The sequence below is a fragment of the Mastigoproctus giganteus genome, chromosome 3 (assembly GCF_048544385.1).
Source record: "Mastigoproctus giganteus isolate SK-2022 chromosome 3, ASM4854438v1, whole genome shotgun sequence".
Taxonomy (NCBI): domain Eukaryota; kingdom Metazoa; phylum Arthropoda; class Arachnida; order Uropygi; family Thelyphonidae; genus Mastigoproctus; species Mastigoproctus giganteus.
Window position 1 is genome coordinate 142,488,713 of NC_143577.1, and position 21,047 is coordinate 142,509,759.

At 38.2% G+C, this 21,047-nt stretch overlaps 1 protein-coding gene across 1 annotated transcript in view; it reads right to left on the minus strand.

Annotated features, from left to right (window-relative positions):
• The window catches only part of Mgat1 (alpha-1,3-mannosyl-glycoprotein 2-beta-N-acetylglucosaminyltransferase), a 305,503-nt gene that overhangs the window by 203,525 nt on the left and 80,931 nt on the right, over positions 1–21,047 (minus strand). The window contains exon 3 of the mRNA XM_090370685.1: positions 19,926–20,037. Coding sequence (XP_090226811.1) covers positions 19,926–20,037 — 112 coding nt within the window. The remainder of the gene's footprint in view (positions 1–19,925; positions 20,038–21,047) is intronic.

Sequence of the window (21,047 nt, forward strand, 5' to 3'; positions counted from 1 at the left end):
AGAGAAGGTCATTTGTTTCGAGATACCATATTAAACGAGAATTAACCATTCTCTCCAGGATTTTGCACAGACAGCTGGTCAGAGCAATAGGACGATAATTGGTGGTGACTTTTGGATCCTTTCCTGGCTTAGGAAAGGCAAAAACAATTGCCTTTCGCCAGGAGTCCGGAAACTGCCCTTCAATAAAGATTCTGTTATACAGAAGGAGCAGACACTCCATAGATTTTGGTGGAAGTTGTTTAATCATTTCATAATGGATGCCATCTGGTCCAACAGCACTTGCTTTGGAAAGAGCGAGGGCTCTTTTCAGTTCCTGAATAGTGAAATCCCCATTGTAGGGATAAAAGCAATTAGATTTAAAGTTAAGTGCCCATTTTTCGATTTTATATTTCAGGACCAGGAACTCTGGGGAATACGAAGATGTTGCAGAGATGTTAGAGAATGTTTCCCCAAGAGCGTTGGCTACTGCAGTTGGATCTGCAATAGCGCATCCATTATAATCTAGGATTGAAGAAGGGAGGGATGTATATTTCCCCTTCAATTTCCGGATTTTATCCCAGACTACCTTAGAGTTGGTAGACTGGTTAATAGATGATGTAAAACGGATCCACGATTCCTTTTGACTCTGACGACGGATGTAGCGTGCTTTGGCTCGTGCACATTTGAAGGCTATAAGGCTGTTCGTGGTAGGATATCGGCGAAATATCCCCCACGCATTGTTTTGAGCCTTTTTTTGCTGCTGTGCATTGTGGATTCCACCAAGGTTTGGGAAATGGTGGAAACCGGGCTGATGTTTCTGGAACAGCATTCACAGCTGCTTGGACAATATTTTCTGCGATGTACTTAACTGCATCATTGATCGGCTCTTGACTGACCGTGCTAAGATCAAAATTTGCCTGATGTTGGAAGGCAGTCCAGTCAGCCTGATCAATCTTCCACCGTGGTAACCTAAAAGGAAGACATGGTCTCCCACTGTGTAACAAGGTTATCACGGGGAAGTGGTCGCTTCCATATGGATTCTCCTCCACTTCCCAAGTGAGTGAAGGGAGTAGAGAAGGGGAGCAGATATAGAGATCAATGGCAGAAAAAGTACGGGTAGGCATGTGGAAGAAGGTGTTTGTTCCAGCATTTAGACGGGAAAGGTCACTGTCATTGAGCATACGCTCTATGACTCGTCCCCTTCCGTTGATGTTAGCACTACCCCACAGGGTGTTATGTCCGTTAAAACCCCCGAGAAGTAAGAGGGGGGGGGAGGCAGCTGCGTTAGAAGATCATCAAGGTGTGCCTGGGTGATGTCAGTCCCAGGTGGCAAATAAATGGAGCACACAGTTAATAAAAATCCCACCGAAAGGCGAATTGCAACAGCCTCTATGCTGGTTGTAATTAGCAAGGGCTGCACTGGGGTCTGGTTACCCACAAGGATAGCCACTCCCCCATGTACAGAGCCATCCGCAATTCTATCCTTTCGAAAAAATGTGATGTTGTGCATGGTGGGATCATCATTTGCCTTCAGATATGTCTCCTGCAAGCAAAAGCAGACTGGCTCGTGCTTTTGCAGGAGGGCCTTGATGTCATCAATATTTCGCCGGAATCCACGACAATTCCATTGTAGGAATTTAGCCATTATTTTGGCTTGGTGGGTCCATCAGGTGGCTTCCGAGGTGCTGAGGGCTTAATTTTATCAGTCTTGGATTTATCTTTTTTGGGGAAGAATGGACGCTGTCCCGTGTCCATTTCTTCCTCCGCAAAGAGTTCCAAGACTGAATCTTCGGGTACCTCCTTCTGCTCCACATCCATCTTTTCTTGGGTACTAGGGGGGACTTCCCCTTTCTTATTCTTTTCTTTCATAATTACCTTTGTTACTTGTGGAGCATTAGGAGGTACCGATATAGGAGTGGCAGCTGATTGGTCCTTCTGTGCAGGTTTTTGAGAACTTAAGAGATAACGCGCGATGGGAGTGAAAGACTCCTTTGGAGGAATGGTCATGTCCGTCTGAGTTCCGACGGAACCTCTCCCTGCTACCTTCTGGGCGTAGGTAGGTCTGTTGATATTCAGGGGTTTGACCGATTTCCTTGCCTCCTGGTATGATATATTTAGCTCTGCCTTCAGCCATTGAATTTCTTTTTCTTCTTTCCACCTCTGCCATGCTCGTGAGTAGGCCGGGTGTTCGCCTTCACAATTAATACAGGTGGGTTTTGTGGCTGAACATGCTGTTGTTTCGTGGTCCTTTGCACCGCATCGAGCGCATGCAAGGACTCCATGGCAGGCCATATGAGAATGTCCATACTTCTGGCATTTAAAACACCGTAAAGGGTTCGGAACGTATGGACGCACTGAACAGTTGATGTATCCAGCTTTAATCTCGTCAGGAGGTTTAGGAGAGTTAAAAGTCAGGATAACGCTCCTGGTTTTAACTATTTTTCCATCCCTTCGCGCAGTGATTCTCTTGACGGCAATGACTCCCTGTGGTTTTAATTCGGAGCAGATTTCCTCCTCGGTTACGTCGAGAAGGTCCCACTCCGAAATCACACCTCTCGATGAATTGAGTGTTCTGTGTGGTGTCACTGTTATAGGGATTCCTCCGATTGATGTTGTTCGGAGTAGATGTTCTGATTGCCTGTCATTTTTAGTTTCAATTAAAAGGTCTCCAGAACGAAGCCTCTTAACTGATTTGGGTGACCCTGCTAACCCATCTAACCCTTTCTGTATGAAGAAGGGCGACATTTTGCCAATCGGTTTTTCAGTGGTGGAATGCATGATTAGAAATCTTGGGGCAGGCCCTGATGATGATGTTTCAGTTCGCTGCCTCTTTGTCGCAATAATATTCTCTGCCTCTCCGTCTATGTTTTCAGATAGGGACCGGGTTGGGGCCCCTGAAGAAATAAGTTTATCAGGATTCATGGAGTTTTTTTAAATTGTTCAGTGCCCGGGCTCCCCACCCACCACGGAGCCCAAAGGGATGCCCACTACCCGGCATGCAATAAATGCGCTCGGGAGTGGGACGCCAGGGCTACCCAGACACTATACCCGCACCGCCGCCAGCCTGAATCCTGTCCCTCGGACCATGAGGGTAGGGGCGTGGCATTGACACGGTTGACCCTCGCAGGCAAGCCTACTAGCCGATTGATCCTAGCCGGGCCTTCCAGGACCACCCGTCTTGTCGAAGCAGGGGCCAAAGTGGTGTATTGAAGCTGGGCCCCTCAACCACCAGGATCCCCCTTTCCGAATTTCCACGGGTCGCAGCGCACGGCAAACACGCCGGATTCCATTGATGTAAGCCTGGAACCTGGGTTGTGGGCATTGGATCCCAGTGATGCTAGTCTGGAAGTCCAGCAGCATCACTGGGAGGTCCCCTCACCACGTACAGGTGCCCACGTCGAGGGGCTCACAATACAGAAATTGGTAGGAAGTGATCACATAGTTGTTAGGTGAAAGATGAACATTGCAATTGTTAAAGGTAAAATACAATTTTAACTTCAAGAATACAAACTAGGCCAGATAAGATGCTACATAGCATTTATCAACGGAGCAGATTATAGAGGAAGCGCGAAATGTTAGAATTACGGAATACCTTTAAAGCTATTTTGTTATTTTTGGTTTTTAGGAGCATTAGCAACTAAGGCCATATTGCTCCGGGATATGCGGTGGTCATTCCCTGACCTTTCCGCATTCTCCGTATTTGGTGGTGACGGGCTCGAACCCCGGTCTAATCAAGAAGCGTGTGCTACGCACTGCTGCTCCTTCCCACCTGGCTACGGAGGCGCCTACCTTTAAAGCAATCACCACAGAAGCCATGAAAGCTTATATACTATTTAATCTAATAGAGCAGAAAAAGATAGAAAGGGAAATTTACAGAGTAATGAAAAGTTCTGTAGCCTATGACAGCTATAAGGACTTCTTAATTCATTTCACAAATATACGTGGTCTCAATTCCAATCTCAACGATGTCCATTTCCACTTGCAGTCTTCCAAACCCCATGTACTTTTTCTGACTGAATCACAGTTATCAGCTGATTCAACTACTGCTCATCTCAGATGTCCAAATTATTTACTGTATGATTCCTTTCGCCTCAAAGGTGGTACACTTGTGCATATGTCCGTTCTGATATTCCATGTCAGAGACTTGGCAATTTGGAATCTCCTCTCTTTGATCTTCTTTGGCTTAAAATCTCTCTACCTCATTGTGTAAAATTCATCTGTTGTCTCTACCGTTCTCCCAACTCCACTAATCACTTGGAGCTCTTTGACCTCCTCTCTTTGCAACTTGACTTTCTCCAGTCCAACTTTCCTAACAGTGAGGTAATTTTCCTTGGTGATTTTAACGTTCACAACTCCAGCTGGCTTCCGTTTTCTAGTCACACCGACCCAGCAGGTCGAGATGCTGAGGCTTTTGCAATTACTAACGACCTAGCACAGATTGTTCATTTACCTACAAGAATACCAGACAATCCTAATCATACAGCCAATACGCTTGATCTTTTTCTCACAAACAACCCTTCTAAGTACAAGGTTGAAGTGAGAGGTCCTTTAGGCACTTCAGATCACAACTTGGTGATTGTCTCTTCTCCAATGGAACCTTTATCTCATGGCTATTCCCAACCTCGTATTGTTTGGCATTACAAGAATGCAAAATGGGATGACCTGCGAGACTTCTTTTCCTTGGTCGGATTACTGTTTCAAAACTTCTGATGTCAATCTTTGCTCAGATCGTGTCAGTGAAATTATTCTTGCAGGAATGGAATCCCTTATCCCACACTCTACTTTAAAATCTCGTCCTTTATCTAAACCTTGGTTTTCCAATAAATGTGCTAAGGCTGTTCAAGAGAAGAATGTTGCATATCGTAATTGGCTTGTTTCTAATTCTTCAGTTTCATTTTCTGCCTACACCAAAGCTTGCAACAATTGTAAAGCAGTTATTAATCAGTCCAAACTAGAGTTTGAACAGGCTAACAGTAGAAAACTTGCTTCTTGCCCTAATGGTAGCCGAGCATTCTGGTCTCTTGCCAAAGCTATTGGCCGCAACTTTTGCCCATCTCTGCTCCCACCTCTGTCCAAACCAGATGGTTCTGTTGTCACTTCAGCCAAGGATAAAGCTGACCTGCTAGCATCCCATTTTTCTTCCAGCTCATGTATTAATGATCTTGGTAAAACACCTCCCACAATTCCTAACACACTCCATTCAATGCCTCCTGTGGTCTTCCGTCAAAAGGATATCAGAAGGATTTTGATGAATCTTGATACTAAGAAAGCTCCAGGTCCTGATGGTATTTCTCCACTAGTTCTCAAAACCTGTGCTTCTGAACTTACTCCTATTCTTTGCCGCCTTTTTTCACTTTCTTATTCCAAAGGTGTTTTTCCTTCTGCTTGGAAATTTTCTCATATCCAGCCAGTTCCTAAAAAGGGTGACAAATCCCTCCCATCCAATTACCGTCCCATTGCAATTACTTCTACTCTTTCTAAAGTAATGGAGAAATCAATTAACCGCCAACTTTTAAACTGCCTAGAAACCTTCCATCTGATCAACGATCGCCAGTATGGATTCCGTCAGTGTCGATCCACTGGTGATATTCTGGCTTATGTTACCCATTTATGGACTAATTCAATGGAAAGGTTCGGTGAAACACAAGTAGTTGCTCTTGACATCTCAAAGGCTTTTGATCGTGTTTGGCATAAAGGTCTTCTAAACAAACTTCCATCTTATGGTTTGCCAACTGTTTTTAGTAATTGGTTATCCAGTTTTCTCTCTGATCGCTCACTGAGGGTGATGGTAGATGGCTCTCTGTCTTCTAACTTCTCCACTAATGCCGGTGTCCCCCAAGGTTCAGTTCTTTCCCCCACTCTTTTCCTCTTGTATATCAATGACCTTCCATTGACTGGAAATCCTATCCATAGTTTTGCCGATGATAGCACATTGCATTCAACTTTCCATTTTGAGAAACCTTGTCCAGCTCAATCAGCTTCAAGTTCTCGAAAATCTGCTGCCAATTCCTTAAATGCCGATCTTCAGGTAATTCTCCAGTGGGGCAAAGACAACTTAGTTGATTTCAACCCTTCTAAAACTCAAATCTTGTCTTATATCTCGCAAAAAGGATTCTTCTGCTCCTATGCTTATCTTTAGTGACACTCCGATTTCTAGGCAAAATGATATATCTCTTTTGGGGATTACCCTAACTTCTAATCTCTCTTGGCACAAGCACATTACAAATATTGCTTCCTCTGCATCTAAAAAACTTGGTTTTCTCTTTCGCTCTCGCCATTACTTTTCTTCCAAACAGCTGCTCACTCTGTATAAATCGCAAATCCGCCCTGCCATGGAATATTGTTCCCACATCTGGGGTGGTGCCCCCAAAACCTCTCTCAGGCTTCTTGATTCCATTCAGAAGAGGGCAGTTAGGTTAATTAATGATTCATCTCTAACAGAGTCCCTCCACTCGCTTTCTCATAGACGCACTGTTTCTGCTGCATGCTTCTTCTACAGATACTTCCATGGGCACTGTTCTTCTGAATTGGCTTCTATAATTCCCGCTCTCTCTTTCAAAACAGTCCGAACACGTGCTGCAACCAGCCAACATCCATTTACTGTCCAACTTCAAACCCACAGAACCAACTTTTCATCTTCCTCATTTATTCATTCAACTGCCGTTTTCTGGAACAACCTTCCTTCATACGTATTTCCTGAAAACTACAATCTACAGAAGTTCAAGTCCAATATCAACAAATATCTTCTTTCGTCTTCTCAACCTCGAACCCAAGCACGGTACTAAGTACTATAGGTTCTAATACCTCTCGTGTTTGGGGTTCTCATAAAAAAAAAAAAAAAGTTGATCTGTAACAGTATCACAGTCTTTGTCAGTAGTACAGTGGTTATAATCACCGTCCTACCAACAGCAGGTGCAAAAGCCTTGGGTTCGAATTCTGCAAAAGATGCATGGAACTTTTATGTGCTTTTATTCAGTCCATGGCTAAGCTATTTGGTCTCAAGTGAGGAGAGCAAGGTTTCTTCCCCAAAAAACAGGTTTTTCGCCAGAAAAACATGTCTACATGCAATTCACAGATGCAATAGACATGGGTAGATGAAGTAATTCTTAGGTGGCCCAGTTATGACATTTTTTCTTCCCTCTCTTTTCTTTTCTTTGTAACACATGGACTCACATGGACTGGAGAAGTGTATTGCCAATATATAAAGGTAGTTCTAAGGGAAAATGGGTATTACAGAGCAGTCAGTATCTTCAGTGGTTAGGAAAATCTAAGAGGCAATTATGAGTGCAATCCAGGGACATTTAGACAGAAAAGGTATTCTGAAGGATGCATAGCATGGTTTTTTTTAAGGAAAATAACATTTAACTTACCTGGTAAGGTAGTTTGATGGTTACTTATAAGCTGAATGCAAGAAGTAATTTCAACATAGTTTTATTTGAATTTTAGCAAGGAATCTGACTCAGTTCCTCACAAGAGTTTACTGTATAAATTGGAACAGGTTGGGACCACTGGCAAGATTCTAAGATGGACTGCAAGGTGGCTGCAGAACAGGAGGCAGAGGGCTGTGATTAATGGAGTTCCTTCAGATTGGTGTAACAATAGTTTTAGAACCATTAGTGTTTCTAATTTTCATAAACAATATCAACAAGGGGATAGCAGGCTCAATGAAAAATTATGCAGATGATGAAAAGACTGGAAGGGTGGATAATGATCAGTGCCAATAGCATTATTTCAAAATGACATGAACAGAAAAGTGGCAGCTATGCTTTAATGCAAGATCTTACACTTATGAAATAACAACCCCAAAATAACTTATACATTTGGTTACACATTTTGGTTTAGTTGAATTAAACACAGTAGGGGAAGAAATGATCTGCAAATTATAATAGGGGTGGATATGAAGTTTTCTAAGTGGCGTAGACAGGTGATCAGGAAAGCCTATAGAAAAAGGATGGTCATAATCCTACTGTATAAGGCAATTGTAAGATCACACTTGGAATACTGTATTCAAGTAGGAGACCTCACCTAAAAAAATCATTTAGCTTGAAAGGGTCCAAACTGGACAGGCACACACGCAGTGGGCACTGCCAAAGGGCAACTGTATGAGGAAAGACTGACCATGTGAACTACGGGGCTTAGTAAAACAAGGCAACTTAGGGGGGGACCCTAATCGAGGTCTATAAGGCTCTAAGAGGAGGTAGTAAAATAAATGGTGGTGAAATTTACAATGGATTCTAGAACTAAGAGCAATAAATTCAAATTATGAAGGAAAAGGAGCTTTAGACTGGATTGTAGAAAGTATTCTTTTAACCAGTGAGTTATAAATCACTGGAATATGACAGCTTAGAGAAATTCAAAGGTCAGTAGCTATCTATGTAAGGAGGGAAGGACATAATTAGTCCATTTTTTTATCTCCCCTTTTTATATTTTATATTTTCTTTTCTTTATATCTTTATTTCTTATATTTTTCATTGTGATTTTTGATTTATTTATTATTATCTCTTTCTTTTCCTTATGGGTTTTTTCATCCTGCGACAAGTACTGGCATAAGGCAGGTAAGGTGGTAGTTATGTTCGATTACTATTATTGGTTAAGGAACCCTGGAGTTCCTTGTAGGTGTTCTCTAGGAGGCCTATTGCTGCCAGGTTTTTATGTAGGCTCCTAGGCACCAGCTGTTGGTTTGTATGATGATCAGGATGGTCTTTATTTGTTCCATATGCCACATCACTCTCACTTCCTGTCTAAGGTCTCTATGTACTGCTTAATATTTTCCTCGTAGGTTTTCTGGAGGTTGCTGGTGTTGGGAACCAGCAACCTCCTATGTCCATCATGTAGGTAGTCTTTTCCTTCTTGCCAGTGAGGGTTACATTCAGGCTATTGTGCTGGATCATCTTGTCCTTTTTTGTGGTGCAATCCCAGCAACTTGTGGGTAGGACCTCTAGTATGGCCTGATGTTCATACCTGTATGGCAGTGATGTCCAACCTTTTCCCATACAGGGGCCATATTCAAAGATAGATTTGTTTCACAGGCTGCACTGAGTGATTCAACAAAAATTAGTGTTACATATAAAAGGAAGTTTCTATTTTCATGTTACTATTTGTTTTATTTTCAGACTGTATATAAGAAATTGCAAATTCCCAACATTTATGTGTAATAAATCTATGTCAGTGATTTATTTTTTAGATTTTATTAAAATTATAAAAATATGACTTGTTTCTTCAAATAATACTTTACTTTTGCTTTTAAATGCTTACTTTACAAAATTTACAAGCTGAAAAGGATCACTGCTTTTCAACATTAAAGTAAATAAATAAATAAATAAATGATACACCTAAAATTGAAAATATTTAAAAATTTTATTAAGTACAATAATAAATAACATTTACTGAACAAAACTTAACATTTAATGAGATGATTGAGGCTGGATATTTTTAGATAATTGTTCAAACTTATTGAAAATTTGTGATGCCAATTCTCAATATGGAATGAAGATGCTCATCTGTTATTCTGTTTCTTTTTAAATATTTATTTGATTTCATGTGTGAAAAAATTTGCTTGCAAACATACACTGATCCGAACAAAGTAGCCATTTTCATGGCATTTTCTTTTATTAGCAGAAAATCTTCAGATGGAAGAGCCTTGTAGAATTCAAGTAGCTTATTTTCGTAGTTCATATACTTATTTTTGAACCATGTTTTGGCTTGACGATCAATAATTTCAAGTTGCAAGCTAGGATTTTTCAGCAAGCTAATTTTCAGCAATAGAAATAAATGGATTCTCAAACAAGCTTGTCTTTTTCATGGGATCTTATGTCAGCAAATCAACTTTAAAACTTTTCTAAAAGTAATTGCAATTATAAGAGGCAATGATCCTTTGAAAACGTATGTTTCTCTTTTAGCTCAATACAACACTCAAAGTGAACTAAATTGTCTTGCTCGATTTGGATTTAAATAATAACAGCTTATTCTGAAACAATTTGATGTCATCATACAAATCAGAGACCAATTTTCCTTACCCTTGTAGTTTTAAATTAAGAGCATTTAAATTACTAGAAATATCTATAAGGATTGCAAGATCAAACAGCCACTCGATGTTTGAGAGTTGTTTTATTGGTTTCCAGAAAGAAAGGATATAACACTTTGCCACGACTAAGCCTGCACTATGTAAAATTACATCTTCATATTCAACTTCAATTTTTGAAACTGTTGAAACGTGCAGTGATTAAGGTCATGTGATCTTATAAAATTTACAGTTGAAATAATTAGATTCATAACGTGTTGGAGATGCAATACTTTCCCACAGACAGCTTCTTGATACACAATGCAGTGAATTACAATTGGAGGTTCAGCTCTGATATCTATCACTTTAGCATTAGCATTAGCATTAGTAGAGGCATTTGATGCAAGAAAGCAAGCTTATGCAGCATCAGCCAAAAAAAAAAAAAAAACCCACTTCCACTTCACCCCTCTGTTCGTTCAAAATACCTGTCCAGCTGAGCCTTAAACTTATTTAGGCTATCAACCTCCACCACAAGGGATGGCAGTCTGTTCCACCAACCAACCACCCGCTGGCTAAAGGCACTTTCTTGATTATTCCACCCATAAGCCCAATGTTTTTACCAATGATATTTTTTGCACTGCCAGCGACTCACACCAGGTTTTTAATATTTAATCCAAACTTTTCAATAGACTGGCAAAAATTTTTAAAAAGATTTTCACCTGTAGTTGTTCCATGCATACTCAAGTAAATCAGCTAAATCTTCAACTGGTACAAAACTATCATTAATTCCACATATGAAGATAAAGAGATGGGCTGCATCATTTACATCAAGTACTGTCATCCCATGCACACTAAAATATTTATTTTTTATTTATTTATTTATTTATTTATATTTAAAAAAATAAATAAATATATTTATTTATTTATGTTCAAACAAATTCTTTCCAATATCTTCTACTCTTCACATAATTATTTGTTGAGACAAACTGTCTTATATCATTGTTTGTTTCTCCGGACAAATTTCTTCCACAACTTTAAACAAACGTTTTACAAATTCACCATCACTGAACGGTTTACTTTCAAAAGCGATCAAATGTGCAGCTTTATAACCTGGCACTTACAGAAGATAAATTTCTTGACTGATACATTTTCAGTGTATTCCATTGTTTTCTTAATTCGTTTTGTAATTTTGAACACTTTTCTTTTCGCAACACTCCTTTATATTGATCATAGGATTTATGCTTGGAATCATAGTGTTGTTTTAAATCATGTTCTTTAAAAACTGACAGTCTCCTTACACACCAAACATACTGCTTTTTCATCGTACTCAATGAAGAAATAGTCTTCATTGAGTAAAGAGATAGATAGAGAGAAGAAATAGTCTTCTTTGATTAAAAACATGACAATTACAGAAGAAATGATACGTAGGTTAAGCTGGATATATAATTACAATATTAGTTTAATATCAATATTATTTTAAAGTAAATCATTACTTGCTATTAAGTAAATATAATTTTCTAATTAATGTTATTATTTTAAATATCGAAAATTTGTATAAAATTGTATGTTGTATGCATAAAAAGATTTGTACACCCCTTCTAGCCCACTGGCATTTCAGGGGATGAACCTAAGGTAATAATAAGAGATTAATAATTACAAATAATCTTCTTTCATCTTCTCAACCTTCAATCCATGCACAAGTACTATAGGTTCTAATAGTTCTTGTGTTTGGGGTTTTCATAAAAAAATAAATAATAAATAAAATAAATAAATAAATAAATAAACACAGATTCCATGCTAGTTTTTTTTTTTTTTTTGCACTCTTATAAACTGCGTTCCACTAATAATTTATGATTATATGGATCTTGACTGTGATTTTGGGATAGAAGTAGACACTGCTAGTATTTGTTTCATAATATGCTCAGCGACTGTGTCAACTTGATTAGATTTGATGATATGATTATCACAGGATTCATGAGAAGTGTACTTCCCCCAGTCCACCTTAAAAATTTTACATTTCATGCAGTTTTCTGAGGTTATGGACTGTGATGTTTGAATTTTACATATTAATGGGTAATTATCACTGTTGAGAGGATTTTCAAGAGCTGTCCATTTGATACTAAGAGAATTGGAGAGCAGATAAAGAGAGATCTATTGCAGAGGTTGTTCCAGCAGGGAGATAGATGCAAGATTAAGCTGATAAGCCAGTATTTAGCATAGTTAGATTTTGTTCTTGTTCTCTCTCTCTGCATTGGAAGAACCCACGATGGATTGTGGCCACTGAAATTGTCCAATAAACAGAAAGGAGTTGGCAACTACAGAATAAAATCTTCAAGTTCAAGAATGCTACAAGGATGACTGGGCAAAGGGAAGATTGAAACGAGTGTCAGAGTAATATCATATCAATCGCTACACACATAGCAACAACTTCAATAGAGGTTTTGTAAATAGAGTTTTGTAAAGGAATGCACCTGTGTCCATATAATCCTGTGGATGGATCTTAAGAATGGTTTTGGTTAGTCTTGACTGTAAATTTAAGTGGTATCCATAAGGAAGGCATCAATGTGTTTCTTGCTAATGGGATCTGTGTTTTCTGTTTGGACAGGTCTTACAGGAGTTGTATAGGCAGTAGGTGGTATTATGACTGGTGTGTTATTAGCCCTATTCGAAGTCTATTGCTTTGAGGAGGTACAGATCAAGCCCATTCAGAAATAGAGATGCTTGGCAGAAACGATGCATCAGCCTGACCTGATACTGAATGAAATCTTGTGTAGGCTATTACCAAAAATTTCATTACTTCACACATCATGTCCTCCCATTACTTATTACTGCTCTCAGTTCCAAACTCAATTATGTCTATTTCCACTTACAGTCTGTCAAGCCCCACTTACTTTTTCATGGCAGAATCCCAATTATCGGTTTATTCATCTCTATTCCCACTTGTACCTATGTCCACTCTGATATTCCATCAGAGACTTTGGAATCTCCTCTTTTTTAATCTTTTCTAGCTTAAAATCTCCCTACCCCATTCTGTCAAATCCATCTGTGAATTCATCATTGCTCCTATCATTCTCCCAATTCCACTAATCACTTGAAACTCTTGGACTTCCTTTCTTTGAAACTTGACTTTCTCCAGTTACACTTTCTTAACAGTGATGTAATTTTCCTTGGTGGTTTTGATGTTCACAACTCTAGCTGGCTTCAAATTTCTAGTCACATGGACCCAGTTGGTCAAGATGCTAAGGCTTTTGCAATTACTCATGCCCTCGCACAGATTTTTCATTTACTTACCAGAATGCAAGACAAGCCTAACCATACAACCAAAGCTCTTGATATTTTTTTCACAAACAACCCTTCCAAGATGAGTGGTCCTCTAGGCACCTCAGATCACAACTTGGTAATGGTTTTTTCTCCAATGGAACCTTTCTCTCATGGCCAATCTCAGCCTTGAGTTGTTTGGCATTAGAAGAATGCAAAATGGAATGGTCAACGAGATTTCTATTGTTTTCCTTGGTAGGATTACTGTTTAAAATCTGATGTCAATTTTTTCTCAGATTGTGTCTGTGAAATTTTTCTTGTAGGAATGAAATTCTTTATTTTAAGCTACACCTTAAAATCCTTCATCTAAACCTTGGTTTTCCAATAAATGTGCTAAGGGTACTCAAGATAAAAATGTTGCATATTACAATTGCCTTGCATCCAAATTTCCAGGTTCATTTTCTGCTTACATCACAGCTCACAAAAATTGTAAAGCAGTTATTAATCAGTCCAAACTATATGTTGAATAGGCTGAGTAGGAAACTTGCTTCTTGTCCAAATGATAGTCGAGCATTTCAGTCTCTTGCCAAAGCTATTTGGCTGCAACTTTTGCCCATCTCTATTCCCACTTCCATTAAAACACTGGTTCTACTGCCACCTCAGCTAAAGATAAAGCCAACCTGCTAGCATCCTACTTTTCTTCTAACTCTTGTACTGATGATCTCAGTAAACCACCACCTACCATCCTAGTACATTCAAACTCAATGCCTCCTGTAGGCTTTCGTGAAAAGAATATCAGAAAAATTTTGAACAATTATGATACCAAGAAAGCTGCAGGTCGTTATGGTATTTCTCCACCTGTTCTCAAAACCTGTACTCTCAGATTGCTCGTGTTCCGTGTTGCCCTTTAATATTTTGTTATTCCACTGGTGCTTTTTGTTCTGCTTGCAAATTTGCTCATATCCAGTCATTTCATAAAGATTACAAATCACTTTCATCCAATTATTGTCCTCTTGCACATACCTCCACTCTTTCTTAAGTAATGGAGAAATCCATTAACCACCAAGTCAAACTATATAGACACCTTCCATCTGATCAATGATCGCCAGTATGGATTTCATCAGTGTCAATCCACTGGGGATATACTTGGCTTTGTTACCCATCTATGGATAATTTCAATGGAAAAGTTTGGTGAAATTCAGGCAGTTGCTCTTGACATATCAAAGGATTTTGATCATGTTCAGTATAAGGCACTTCTAAATAAACTTCTATCTTATGGATTTCTGACTGTTTTTTATAATTGGGTATCCAATTTTTCTCTCTGACTGCTCACTGCAGGTGATGGGACACAGCTCTCTGTGTTCTAACTTCTCCACTAATTCTCCAAGGTGTTCCCCAAGGTTCAGTTCTTTCTCCCACTCTTTTCTTCTTGTATATTAATGACCTTCTTCCATTAAATGGAAATCTGTCTTCCATACTTTTGTTGATAATAGCACATTGCATCCCACCTTCCAGTTTCAGAAGCTTGCCTTGTACAAATAGCTTCAACTTCTTGGATACCACTATCAATACCTCAGGTAATTCTCCACTGGGGCAAAGATAACTTAGTTAATTTCAATGCTCCTAAAACTCAGTCCTGTCTTGTATCTTGCAAAAAAAGAATTCATCTGCTCCTATGCCTATCTTCAATGACACTGATTCATAGAGAAGATTAACTATCCCTATTAGGGATTAGCCTTACTTCTAATTTCTCTTGGTATAAGCACATCATAAATACTGCTTCCTTTTGCTCTCAGTGTTACTTTTCTTCTAAGCGGCTACTCACTCTATACAAATCTGAGATCTGCTCTACCATGGAATGTAGTTCCTACATCTGAAGCAGTGCCCGCATAACCCCTCTCAGTTTTCTATACTCCATTCAAAAGAGGGCAGTTGGGTTAATTAATGACTTATTTCTTACAAAGTCTCTCCACTCTCTGGCTGGCTCATAGACATTCAGTTTCTGCTGCATGCCTTTAACAGATACTTCTACGGGCATTGTTCTTCTCAATTGGCTTCTATAACCCCCCAATGCTCGTTTCTTCCAAACGAGTCTGAACATGTGCCACAAACAGTCATCATCCTTTTACTGTCTGACTTCAAACTCACCAAACCAGCTCTTCTTCTTCCTGCTCATTTACTCCTTCAACTTGTTTTTGGAGAAACCTCCCTTCACATGTATTTCCTGAAAATTACAATCTACAGAAATTGAAGGCTAATGTCAACAAATATATTCTTTCATCTTTTCAACAGTCAACCTATGCATAGTATTAAATGCTATAGGTTCAAATACCTTTTTTGTTTGAGGTTTTCTTGAGTAAAAAATTTCTCATTTAGCATGCGAGTCACTGATTACTGGAACAAGCTGCCTCCACAGGTAGTTAAAGAAAATTGTTCAAGGAAATTAAAAAGCCAATTGGATAGTTAGATGAGAGGTAACTATCCAGTTACCTTGTCACGTAAGGTAACTAGATATTATTACCTATGCGAGGAGAGAAACAATTCTTTGTATTTTCTTATTTAGTTTTTTTTTTTTTTTGGCCAGTAACAGCAAAAGTGGCTTCCTTGCACTATTTTTTTTATTTTTATTTTTTTTGTTAGTTGTTGGTGCATCGGCTTCTGTGGCCGTAATGCACCTCCCAAAGTTTTTGCATTTTACTCTGATCCAAGCCTGAGGTGGGATTCGAACCTGCAACCTTTGGGTTGCCAGGCAGGCACTTTACCCACCTGGCTAGCCCGATCGGCTCCTTGCACTATATGGCTAAGACTAATAATAATAGTCCTCATCCCCATGAATTTCTCTGCTGAAGTTTAGGCTACCACTCTTAGAGATAATGCAAGGGAACAGTAGTACAGGCAAAAATAAAATTTTAGCCACTTCAGTTGCCATTACATCTAATAATTTGAGTTGGTCATGGTTCAAGTTTGTTTGTTTGTTTTTAGGAGCATTAGCAACTAAGGCCATATTGCTCCGGGATATGCGGTGGTCATTCCCTGACCTTTCCGCATCCTCCGTATTTGGTGGTGACAGGCTCGAACCCCGGGCTAATCAAGAAGCGTGTGCTACGCACTGCTGCTCCTTCCCACCTGGCTACGGAGGCGCCTCATGGTTCAAGTCCAAGTGACTGCTATGCTGGGACATTCTCGTATTTTCTCTATTTTGTGAACTCCTATGACTGTCCTTGAGTGGTATAAACAGAAAACAAATTTCTTTTAACTGTTACCAATCTTTATTGATTTCTAAATTGAGAAAGGGCCATGTCACTGGAAATGAAAATCTTGCAGGGTAAATTTTTTGTAGGTATTATGGCAAACTTTTCTCTGATATTTTCCAAGGCCTTGTTTTTTTTAAATTTATAATTATATAATATCGGTGTAAATACATAGCGTTTACCCATAAATTTAACTACATAAGTAGTGTAAAGGCATTGTTTGATTATATCTCATATTGTGGCTAACTTCAAAACGAGATACCAGGTACTGCACTACTTCAAATAAATAATACTTCTCTAGTAGAGGAGACTACTGTTATTTATTCTCAGTGGGCACCACCACCCAGATGCGTTTCGGAGTTTGATGGCTCACTCAATGGTGGGTGGGCGGGCAGTAAACCTAACTACATACCTGATAATGCAGACATGCCATCACGGTTGCAAAGTTAATTCCACAATATGAGAGGTGCCAAATGGTGAAGATAGTGATAATATTTTTAAGATTAAATGCACAAGAGAATAAATAACAGTAGTCTCCTCTATTGGAGAAGTGTTATTTTTTCAAAGTAGTGCAATACCTGGTATCTCGTTGTGAAGGTAGCCACAATATGAGATATAATCAAACGATGGCTTTATACTACTTATGTAGTTAAATTTATGGGTAAACTATGGTGTATTTACACTGATATTATATAGTTAATTTCAACCCATAAAATATTATGCCTTGTGCATTTAGTCTTCAAAATTTAATTTATAATGTATAGCTGTTCAATATTTTGGTAAGTAAACATGTATCCAAGCTACCAAAATGTTTGTCCCAAACTGTTGCCTTCCACTGATGTTCAAGAGAATAGTTGGCATGGAATTTAGAGGGTATATGCACTGTTCAGAAAACTGCAAAATGGCTTTTTGCATATCCCAGATTTCCATTTCTTACTGTAACAGTAAGAAATTGTCTAGATGTCCACATTCTCAATAAAACATATAAGGTGTTTTCTTTCTCTGAAGTCAATGTCTTTTTACTTTGATTATAGTGCAACTGAAAAATGTTCCAATGGTCACCGAAGTAATGGGAAAGTGTTCGTGTGAATGAAAATATGAATAAAAAATAGAAATGCCTTTAGTGTACTTTTCTTCCTACATGCAGCAGTATTCTCTTATGCCACTGGCAAAAACATCCCATGCAATATTTCTGTTTATTTTTTTCACCTTGTTTTTATATTTTTAAATGGAACATTAACAAAGCAATTTTGTAAGTAACTGCTTTGGTAACTCTGTTTTGCTATAGTTTCTCATTTACAAAATTTTAATAACTGTTCAAAGAGTTAAGAGAATAAAATAATATAGTTAATAAACTACATAAAGAAATCAATATTCATTCTCCATTAATCAGATTTTGATCACTTCTGCTTGGTTAGGTTTAGTGTCTAAAAAACAGTAAAATCCAAAAGGCAGTACTCTATAGTATCAAAGGTTTGGGGTTTTTTTTTTTTTTTTTTATGTTTTTGATACAATTTTTGAATATGAAAGGGAATGTTTGTATGTACAAAAGTTCACAGGTCAAACATTCGTTTTTCCATATATATGTTCATTATACGTGTGAATATGTGTAAATATTTATCTATCTATCTATCTATATATATATATATATACACACATGTAGATATATCTTCTTTTCTTTTACATTTATTTCATTATTTAACATGTAATGGGATTTAACATGGAATCCAGAAATAGCACCAATTATTAACTATTTTAGTATTAGTAGTGGCAAATGACTCAAGAAAGCAAACTTACAGAATCAGCAAAAAAAAAAAAACTTAACTATATCACCATCACCTGTCCATCCTCTGTTTGTATACTTCATCCTTGAATTTATTCAAAGTACCTAATTTGTTTTATTGTGTGAGAATATAAACTTTCTTACAGTAAACTGTCAACCTCTGTACACAATAAAATTCACTTTATAACAATTCCTTTGGTAAATTAATAATAATTAGCTCTGTAAAGCACCTTTGTTCTATTCCTATATATAATTTATAACTGTCAGTTACCTATCACAAAATAATTTTGATATCATATACTTGGATTTCAGGAAAGCTTTTGACACTGGAAGACTACTGTACAAATTAGAGCAGAATGGTATTAAGGGTAAGTTGCTACAATGGGTAAAAGGGTGGTTGAGTGGGAGAAGACAGAGTGGTAATCAATGGACGCTGCCCTTCGTGGGCTAATGTTATTAGTGGAGCCCCACAGGGTTCGGTGTTGGGCCCACGTTTGTTTTGTATATTTATCAATGATATTGATGAAGGTATATCAGGCTTAGTGTTGAAGTTTGCAGATGATACAAAGGTTGGCAGTGTTGTTAATGAGAGTAATGGCAGTGTGGCTACTGCAACAGGATCTAGAAAATTTAGACAGATGGGCTGAGAAGTAGCAACTGAAGTTTAACATTTACAAATACAAAGTACTGAATATGGGTAGAAGTAACCCCCAGAGGAATGTACCAACTGCGTGGTACTACACTTAGAGTAGTAGAAAATGTAAAAAAAAAAAAAAAAAAAAAAAAAAAAAAATGTGGGAGTAATTGTGCAGTCAGATATGAAGTTTTCTCAGAAATGCAGACAGGCTGCCATGGCAGGTCATGGGATTTTGTCAATGATATACAGGAATTTTTTGCTAGCAGGTAAAAGGAGGTGATTATCCCTTTGTATAAGGCAATGGTCCGGCCACGCCTTGAGTACTGCATACAGGTCTGGAGGCCTCATTTTAGGAAAGATGTAGATTTGCTTGAGCATGTACAGAGAAGGGCAACAAGATTGGTGAGGGGAACGAAGGGGTCCTCTTACCAAGAGAGGCTTAAGTTCCGCAAATTGCAGCGGCTGGAAACTAGGCACTGCGAGGTGATCTGATTGAGGTGTATAAGGCGTGTATAAGGTATTGAGTTGTATATTGAGGTGTATATGGGTTGAGCACGTTGAATTATGATGGGATTCTTCCGCTTGCCCAGATTACGAACCTAAGGGGCATAAATTCGAATTGAGGAAAGACAGTTGTAGAATAGATGTGCGGAAATTTGCCTTTAGCCAGCAGGTGGTTAATTGCTGGAACAAACTTCCATCTGTCGTTGTGGAAGTTGATAGCTTAAATAAATTCAAGGAGGAACTTGACAAACTTTTAGAGGGAATGGTTGTGTGAATTTTTTTTTTTTTTTTTGGCTAATGCTACATAAGCTCATACGCTTGCTTTCTTGCATCACATGCCTCTATTACTGTTACTACATGCTTTTCACTCAAGACTGGATAAAAATTATCTTTCAGAAGGCAGATAGAATGAGGGATTATCACTTATATTTCAGTAAAAAAAATTTTTTTAAATTTCCAATGTAATATAAAATTAATAAAGCTATGCTATTGATACAAACTTCAAGAGCTTACTTTGTTTTAAGCTTCTTAAACCAAGAAGTAATTCCTTGTTTGATTTTAACTGTTCTTGTAATTCCTGCTCCAAATGATCTAATTGCTGATGCAATCTAACAGTTCTCTGTACCTATTAAAATTTTTTTAATCTTTATTTTAATATATGCTAACATAATACTTCCATTCAATACAGAACATCTACAGATAGATTTGCATACTTACCTCTATAAAATATCAGTGTAAATACACCACAGTGAACTCATAATGAAAAACTACATAAGTAATTTTTAAAGGCATCGATTTAACTGTATCTCATATTGTGATTACCTTCACAAGGAGTTACCATGTATTGCACTACCTCAAATAAGTAATGCTTCACTAATAGATAAGTATTATAATACACTTACCCTCTGTAACTGTGCAATTTTCAATTATATGAACTAAAATGATGCACTTAGATCAATTGCCCAATGCAAAAGCAATTGAGTCCATATCCTATTACCCTGATGTGCATATACAGTTGGTTTCAAACAGAATATCTGAATGTACAACACCAAGTCAGACTGCACACAGATATCAAGTAAGAATAGATCATAATCTAATGGCAAAGAGACACCATACAAGTGATTATAATGAAAACACAGTCATGCAGCAATCTGGGGTAGTGGTGGCCCTAAATGCCCATCCAAATTTGAAATTCTGATTGCCAAAACAGTTCCAGGAGGCAGAAGAGCTATTCTGAAGAGCTGTATAAGATCAACCAAAGGTCACAATACCAGAAAATGACAATATATATCGTTACACTTCCAGCTGTTACTCTAGTACAGGGGTCGGCTTACAAGCCACATGTGGCTCTTTGAGCATGTAACTGTGACTAACTTTTAGAACACATGAAGCAAAGTTTGAATTGAAGTCAGAGGACTTAAAAATCAAGGACATGTGGAGTGCAAGCCTAAAATGCCTTAAAACTGAAATTGACGATTTGGAGAGGCAAAAGGCTGCCCATGCAATCCTACACAAATGAACGGTGATAGAGGAGTTGAAAAAGCAAGACCAAATTGTGTTCGATGTGTGGCGTCGCTTACCGCACACGTATATAAATTTGAAAATATTTGCGTTTGGACTTATCTCAGTTTCTGG